The following is a 9,171-nucleotide window of genomic DNA, read 5'->3' as shown; positions in this document are numbered from 1 at the left end:
CTCACACAGGGTAGCTCATGCAGCGTAGCTCAAACAGGGTAGCTCACACAGGGTAGCTCACACAGGGTAGCTCAAACAGGGTAGCTCTCGCAGGGTAGCGCTCGCAGGGTAGCTCTCACAGGGTAGCTCACACAGCGTAGCTCAAACAGGGTAGCTCACACAGCGTAGCTCAAACAGGGTAGCTCACACAGCATAGCTCTCGCAGGATAGCGCTCGCAGGGTAGCTCTCACAGGGTAGCTCACACAGTGTAGCTCACACAGGGTAGCTCTCGCAGGGTAGCTCACACAGCCAGCTTAATACTGTTTAATTTAGTTGCATTCCTCTCAGAAAATGTGCCTTTGATTCAAAATTGGGCCTTTTTGAGTATGAAAATGAAACCCTTTTTCGGTCAGTTCAAGTTTGTTTGTCCTGTTTCTTTGCTGTTTTGTTGCAGTGCCTGTCCGTCCCTTTAAGGGAATCGATTTTTCACACCAAGGGCCTGCCTTCATTAAATGGCACAGATACCACCTGCTACCGCTGGAAAGAGATCTTCAGGTTTGTTAAAACCCTGACCAGACAGGAACAAAAATGCTTGTCTTCCATGTAGAAATAGCAATGGACATGGAGAGAATAAGCAGCCGTCATGGGTGACTGTTTTAACTGAATATTTTTTTTGTATTGATTATGTCAATATAACCCAATACATTACTTTTGTGTTCTTAATGGTTTTCATCACTAGAAGAGGCTCTTTCTGCATCTTTGTGTTTCTCACAAACTAATCTTCAAAAACCAAAAAAAAAGTTCATTCCATTGAAGTATTGCTTCCACCTGAATGCTGCTTGAAAAACCCTGGGATGGCATTGCACTTTATGTAACATCGCAATAAGCATGCAAGAAAAAGACATCTATGCCTTTTTTAAAAATATATCCCTTTATCTGTGAAGAGAAAGAGTTTCAGACATGGGTAGAGAAGACCTAGTGTTTATTAAATGTTTTATTCAGTTTTTTTTAGAAATATCGGTAATGCCTTGTTCTAGTATGCCTGAGTATTATTGTTACTAATTGCCAAGAAGCAATTATTTTACGTTTTCTTTCTTTCTTTTCTTTTTTTTTTTTAAAACATATTTAAAAGAAAAAAAACATGGTTACTGAATTTATGTAACCTGCAATCCTGCGCTAAGAGCCATTGTACCTGTAATGGATTTTTTAAAAGAATCCTCAATTTTAGAATACAAATTTAGGAAGCATACTTAAGATAGATAAAAAACAATTTTACATTCTCTTAACTCTTTTGCCGTACAGATCGAGAGGAAGCTGGACAAATGTAAAATACAAGCTATTGCTATTAAATTCAACCTTTATAAAAAAGATACTGCAGAGCTCTGTGGAACACTTTTGGAACTAGTGGAACAACTAATGAGGATCTTTTTAAACAATTGGGGTATTCTTACACTATTGATCTCCCAGGTATTTTTTATTTATTTATTTTTATGCTGTGTGTACCATATGATTTGTAGATTTGGTTCAATTGTTGATCTTTTGTTTCTTTTATTTACTGTATGGCAACAATTTCCACTTGGTTGAGGTCATTATTTATGATTTCAGCTGCGATTATCCACCAAATTGCAAACATACATGTGTTGTACTTTTTACAAACAAGGATATGTAATAAGGGGTTATGGCACTAATATACACAATCACATAGAACCAGTGTTTTATACAAGAGCTGTTTCAATGAGGTCTGGTGTAATAACTCCTAGTACTTGGTCCCCAGGCTTTACATTACTAAAAAATGGTGTGTTAATTATTATTATATTTTTATGTATTTATGAACAGACGATGATTCTGCAGCAGCCATTCTGCTGGGATCTGCCCTTGGTGGTGCCTTTTTGGGACTCCTCCTTTTACTTTTGCTACTAGGTCTTTTCATAAAGAGAAGACCAAAACAAGGCTTTGAACCTCTACTAAAAGCAGAGTTCACAAATGAAAAGTATACTGAAGAAGCTTAGTCCCATTTTGTAATTGTAATCGACAGTTGATTATTTTTTTCCTGCATCCTGTAAAACTAGTGAGGCAACTAATTTATGTAGTACATAATCATGAAAAATGTCGAGTGAGATAAATTGCATTATTTCTACATAAAACAATTATTTTTTCTCAAACCGTTAAGGTGCTGTTTTTGTAATAATGTTTGCATTAAATCTTTCAACAAGTTTTTTTTTCTTTTTTTTCCCCCACATTACCTGAACAACCGTAGTCCCCTTAAAGAGTCTAGTGTAATGAAAAGCGACGTTAAGATTTTGAGCTGCAGCTGCTGTACTGTATGTCTAGATGCTTGTTTGATGCAGTGGTGCTGGGTCTTTCAAGTCCCCTGCCATCTTATTGTACTGGCCTGAAAATCTCAGCATTTATTCTCAAAACCATTAACTAATCTATCAATGACGGGCGTCTTGTCCTTAACAGGTTTGATGTTGGCAGGAGCAAGGGGATTATTACATCCCTTCTAAACAACCAGAATTCTGCCAACTTCAAATCCCAATGCTGACCCTTTCCAGTTGAGAGTTTGTCCTCTGAAAATAAAATTGGTTTGTTCATTTGGGATGTTGCTGTGAGTATTAGGCTCTGTTTTTTAACTGATCCTTGTCTGGATCTGCTCGCACAGAACCCATATCGCTGAGCTGCATTCCTGCTCAGGAAGGAAGCTAAATTGTCCAGACCGAGTTGCATTATTACATTATATTAGAACACAGGAGTAACTAAGATTTACAGGCAGTATTTATTATTGTTGCATTATATCTATAGAGAAAGTAGTCTCAGAGCAACTGGGGAATGTACACTCCGCTAGCCACACCACGAAGTAGCAGAGCTCTTTCAGTAGGGGCATTGCCACCTGGAGAGAAGTGGAATGTAGAGCAAGGATGGCTGGAGGAGACCAACAAAAAATGTTAATATTGTGGGTCTTCTGTACTTTTTTTTTTTTTTTGCCCTATTGATAAGTGTTGGCACACTGCATGCCTCAGCAATGTCTTGATACAGTTCCACATGCTTCTAGAACTGGAACTAGCTTACCTAAGGAACTGCTCCTGTGTCTTGTTCCTACACTGTAATTCTAGGACTTCCAAGGGCCTGTTGGCTGTCCACCTAACCTCCCCGGTCCTAAATTAAGGGAATTAAAAAGAAAAGACCTGGCAGCATTTAGAAAAAGCAATCTGGATGTCTAGAAAGAGCCGGCTTGGGTAGAGGGGATCCCTGCCCTATGTGGTTACATAGTAGAAAGGATTGGAAATGTTAGTGTACTAATTAAATACATCTTCTTGAAGGCTACTCATTCATTTATTTGACAATGACAACAGTTGCACAACAGTGAAAACATTCTTCAGTGTTGAATCTCTGGATTGTTAGATCCAGTTATATGACAATAATGAATAGAAAAAAGCGTATTAGCAGAAATATAGACTGAACTAAACTTGCAACCTAATAAAGTTTACGAATTCCCTGGATCTATTTTCTCTTAAGGATATGCAATGTGATGAATGCTTCTGTTAATGGATGAAGATACAAAACCACAAATCAATGTAGTTTGTTCAGATATTTACCACACACAGCACCTTAGTAAACCATGCTGCGGTTCAGTTTTGCAGCTGCGAATTGGTAGCATTATAAAAAAAAAAGGCTAAAATTCTTAAGTAAAAGGTTTATATGAAAACTTCTTTTTGTAAACCATATAAAAACAATAGTCAGCAAGCTGACTATATTTCAATTCATGTTTTATTAGCACACCTCCAATTATATAGTTCTCTGTTACAAGAAAAAGTAACCAAATGCAAACCATTGTAATAAAAAAAAAAATAATAAAAAATAATAGTAGTTTGCAAGTAGTGTAAAATACTTTTTTGTTTACAATAAAATGTGTTAAACTGTGTTTTGAAACACCTTTCAAGACTTATTCTTGTTGATGTAAACATATACGGAGTCAGTTCTTTATATAAAACACTGAGTTGGAATAATTTAAAAGTACAAAATAAATGACGCATTTTGTGTGATTTTACATCAAAAGCAAAACCTTTGTCAGCTGTATCAGGCGTACTGACAATAGTTACACAATGAGATGGAGAAGCTGCAACATCATTACAGGAAAATATTTTATTTAAAGCAGATGAGTACATTAACTTCTTTTCTTAAGCACTTGCTCGATGTTTAAAGGAGATTCACAAATCACAAATTGTTCTTTAAATCCCACAGTGTAACAATATCTATCCATCTGTATAAAATGTTTTATTTCCAATAAATGTAGACCTTAACTCAAATGAAATGGCTTACTCTGTGAATCTATGTTATTGATAACTCAGCATAAGTTAAATAAAAGCATAAAGTCAGTTAAAATATAAAACATATATATGTAATATATGCAAGCTACAGTCAGCGAAGAATACATGCTTTTGTTCTGATGCTGGAATTAGGTATATAAGTAATATATTACCTATTGATGGCTTTTACTATCGGTAACAAAAGTTGGAACATGACAAAGTATTGTAAATTACCTAACACCATTATACTAGCTATAAGCCTTTATAAAGGCCCATAACAAATGATCAATTTACTTTTCTGTTCGCTTTCATTTTAGAAGTGTCTGCTTTAGTGATATTAACTTGTTTACTCCAATACCTTCTCTCCTCACTATCGCTGTAGCCATGAAAATTCTCACGAGTGCATTCAAGCTTTACCCAATTGTCGCTTGCACTTAATTTTCTCATTTCCAGCCTTGCTAGCTTTTTAAGCTTCACAGAACTTGAGCCTTGATTTATACCATGTGCACGGCAGCAGCAGATTTAGCGCTGTACCCCCTGCCCTCCTCCCTTTACTGACTTCCATTTTTTTTACTGATCTCTTCCACAAGTTCATTTTCACTTGTGCCTCAGGCCTCGAAACTGTAAAGCATGATACTATGTTGCACAATATTGTTTTATGTCATCTCCAAATGACTATCAATCCCATACCTGCTACTGTAATACTGAATAAAACTTTCCAAACAACTTGTTATATATATATATATATATATATATATATATACAGCCTATTGTCCATCCTTCTAATGGTTAATTGAAGAAGCCTGCATTTATGTTTTGTTTCTAAGGGAGAAAAGATAAAATAATAAAAATAATATATTGGGAAGCTTTGTTATACCGCATATAGATTTGGCAAAATATGTATTATGATTGGCAACTGAAATTAAAATAAATGTAGAATATTGTGGAGTGTTTAAGCAATGGACTGCTGACTTTATTTACCAGACAATTTAAATATAGGCATACAATTCAGACAATGTAGTCATGCTCAGACTCAGGAAAGGAATTAAAACCCAAATGAAATGTACTGCTGGGGAATCCAGCAAACATCATCCTTATTCTGAAGCTCGGCAGATGACAAATGAGTCTCAAGTTAAGCATCCTGATCGAGCACTGTGTACAAACCTTTCCATCACTCCTTGCTGTAGGATTTCTTATATAGTCTTAATTAATTTTAGAAAGATTTAGAACCCCAACTTCTGAAAATGGGCAAGGCAATGCATACCAAGCAAAACACTGGCTTCTTAAAAAAAAAAAGACACTCCTTGTTATGTTAAATTATTTGTAATAATATCTACTTAGGTTATTTTGTGATAAATATGATTGTAGTACTAAACAAAAACAGCATAAAAAGGGCTACAATGTAAGATATGTAGTGTTATTTTTTTTTTATCTTACTTCATGTATTTGCACGTAGGAGTGTAGTGCCATGGGCACATTGAATGTAGCTGACAAACACTTGAATCATTAAGCTTTTGGTCCTGAATTGAGGTGGTTGTTACTTGAATCCCAACATCCCGACTCATTCCTCATATTTACTGAATCTTCACTTTGTCACTGAGGCAGAATGTGTTGTTGGGCGCATTTAACACCCTGAGAACATGAAACCAGCCAGGTCCTCACTGTGTCTGAGCAACCTAAAGGGATTAGAGCAGCTGAGAAGTCTGTTAATATCTATTGGATGGAGGTTTGAAAGGGCACCAGAAAAACAAGAGAGGGGCCTGAAGCATAAAAAAAAAACGGTTGACAAAACACCTTGCATGTTTACAGACATGTCAACCTTGAGCTAATACATACAATTTCGTAAAATCTGTGAATATAAAAATAGATGATTAATACTAAGACTAAAGAAGAGAAATACATTGTTTTGCTCCTAGTTGTTAACTCAGAAGCAAAATACCTCTAAAAAATACGTGTCAAAAGGATGTGCTATGTAATAGCAATATGAACCATTGTGTGAGCATATTTGCTCTATAGATATAATGCATTTTTTTTCTTTTTGTATAGAAAATACAGTGGATCAGATTCAAATAGTGTACAGTGTTTCAGTTAACACGGGTGTAAAGTCAGCTCCTGGTTTCTGGTACCCCTGACATGCTAAGCATGCCCAACACACATGGCTTAAAGTCCTAAGGCAGGACATTTACTGCCTATCAATTTCATACGATCAGTAATTGCTAGATTAGTAAAAACTTGTATACTTAAAAAGTACTTTTCTTTTTTTTTAAACACAACCAGTACAAAACAAATCTGTATGATCTGCATCTAAAAGAAACAAAACGCAGTCATTCCCAGAGCTTTGAAGAGATATGAGCGATCTGTACTAACGATCCACTTTAAAAATATACATAAATATTCATACTCTTAATAGAAACGGGGGATCCACCTCTACCAAAAGAAAAGAAAAAATGACTTTCAAATGTTGCCTGTTGCCTGACTTCAATCTGTTGCATTTTTTTTCTTCATATCTGCATATGGTCAACCACTTTCACAAATACAGACTAACACTAAAAATAAAAAAATAACCCTCCTAAAAATATTAAAAAGTGATTTTTTTTTTTTTAAGTCTCAAACTGAAAAGAGTGCTCAATTAAAAGTAAAATGCTTATCTTCAATAGGCAATACCCTTTATTAAAAACACGATATTTCCAATTCCATATTAAGTGTTTGGCTTAAGGGATCCTTAGTAATAGGTTGCTCTTCTCATAAGAGTTCTTTCTAATTGGATTCTCACAGTGGTTTGTTTTGTTTGGTGGGGGGGACCTCTGTAAAATGGAAACTGAGTCCGGACTTAAGTCTCTGTGAGATCTCTTCACTTTTACTGTATGAAAGAAAAGAAAAAAATAGATTTGTATTTAAAGTAAAGACTTGGATAGTAAGTTGTTCTTCAGTACAGCATCTTCAGAAAGCTCCAGAGAAGGAGTAAGCAGTTTGGCATAAGCTGCTTCAAGATGGCACCAAGCATTCTTTGGAAAACGGGAAGCAGGTTACGGTACTGCGCTCTCTATTTTAAAACTCTTTTAATTGCCAAGGTGTAGTCAAGTGTCCAACATGAACAAAACAGCAAGGCCTGCTGTCTGTCCATCAGCACGGTCACCAGCATTATCTCAATGGTCTCTGCAGTGCGAAGATCGTGCAGAGAAGGAGCACAGTGAGTACCAGGGAATGGCTCGGCTTGGGTGCTGAAGCCTTCGTTTCAGCAAATCTGTCCACGACCACAGTGGGGGCTTTTGTGCTGATAACTTCAAACTCAGGGATGCACATCTCAGTGCAGCCACTGCCGCTCCCTGACCCACTGCCTTCATCACCTGCACAAAGCAACAACACAGGGAATGTATTTAGAACACATCTGTATTATTTTATTTATCTATCTCAGCAGTGTTAATGACAGGACTTGAAGTGCATCCTTCAAACTACAGATGAAAGACTTCAAATCATCAATCTGATTAATACCATCCAGACTGAAGCTGAAGTAAATAAGTACTAAAGTGAAAATAATTCCAGTGCTTAATGAATGTTCATGGAGTGTTTCTACCACATCTGAATTTTACCACAATTGTCAATGGAGAATTGTTTTGCTGCTAGGAGGAAGCACAGTGATAAGATGTGATGTCACAGTGAGGTTTCCCTTAGAGTGACAAAGGTCTTTGTGTGAACAAAAATCATAACTAGAAGAACCCATACATTTTTTTTTTTATCAGCTAGTTTTTAGTTGACCTTTTTTAAATTAAAAGTTAATGTTTAGCCATATGTTTAATCAGAAGTATCGGTGGAGATAGGAGTGCCTGCCCTGTTCCAGTCATGGCTGCTCATACTGTATTAAAAATGTTTTGCATTGTGAGGAAAATAAAAGTGATTCCATGGTGAGTTATCCTGATGTTATATATAGTAACGGATGTAGCAGGACAGGGGGGCCTGCAATGTAAAAATGTTTTGTTTTATGGCAGGTACAGTTAAAGCCTCCCTGCCAAGGTAATTGCTTATGTTTAATTTAATTGTTTAATTGTTTTATTGTTTAATTATTAATTATCACCTGCACTTGGCAATTATTGGAAATTAGAGCCAGGTGCAGGGTATAAAAGGGAAGCAGTCAGCCTGCTCAGGGCTGCTGCTGCTGAGTGAGGAGCCTAAAGGAAAGTCGTAAAGGTCTGTTTAAAACCTACATTTGATTTTGTAAAATTCTGTGTTAAAGTGTTTTGTTTTGGTGTTATATGTCAGGTAAACAGCTTAGCTGTCCTGCAGGTTAGACAGGGACCTGCATGTGTGTAGTGAGTGCTCACTGAGAGCTAGGTTTTTGTTTGTTTGTTTTTGTTTTGAATAAAAGTGCGCAGAAGCGCTAAAAATCAAAGTTTTGATCCCTGAGTCACGTTTTTAAAGGGGCATAAACCCAAAAGTACGGCCAGCCTTATCACTATAATGTATATATATATATATATATATATATATATATATATATACAGTACTGTGCAAAAGTTTTAGGCAGGTGTGAAAAAATGCTGTAAAGTAAGAATACTTTCAAAAATAGACATGTTACTAGTTTATATTTATCAATTAACAAAATGCAAAGTGAGTGAACAGAAGAAAAATCTATATCAAATCAATATTTGGTGTGAACACCCTTTGCCTTCAAAACAGCATCAATTCTTCTAGGTACACTTGCACACAGTTTTTGAAGGAACTCGGCAGGTAGGTTGGCCCAAACATCTTGGAGAACTAACTACAGTTCTTCTGTGGATTTAGGCAGCCTCAGTTGCTTCTCTCTCTTCATGTAATCCCAGACAGACTCGATGATGTTGAGATCAGGGCTCTGTGGGGGCCATACCATCACTTCCAGGACTCCTTGTT

At 36.3% G+C, this 9,171-nt stretch overlaps 1 protein-coding gene across 2 annotated transcripts in view; it reads right to left on the bottom strand.

The window, feature by feature from the left end:
* Nucleotides 1-4,108: 4,108 nt before the first annotated feature.
* The window catches only part of LOC117405946 (glypican-6-like), a 327,104-nt gene continuing 322,041 nt past the window's right edge, over nt 4,109-9,171 (bottom strand). For both annotated transcript variants that reach the window (XM_034009496.3, XM_034009497.3), the window contains one exon: nt 4,109-7,634. In XM_034009496.3, coding sequence (XP_033865387.3) covers nt 7,429-7,634 — 206 coding nt within the window. In that variant the 3' untranslated portion in view covers nt 4,109-7,428. The remainder of the gene's footprint in view (nt 7,635-9,171) is intronic.

Source organism: Acipenser ruthenus, chromosome 9 (genome assembly GCF_902713425.1).
Source record: "Acipenser ruthenus chromosome 9, fAciRut3.2 maternal haplotype, whole genome shotgun sequence".
NCBI classification, from domain to species: Eukaryota; Metazoa; Chordata; class Actinopteri; order Acipenseriformes; family Acipenseridae; genus Acipenser; species Acipenser ruthenus.
This window is presented reverse-complemented; position numbering and strand designations above follow the sequence as displayed.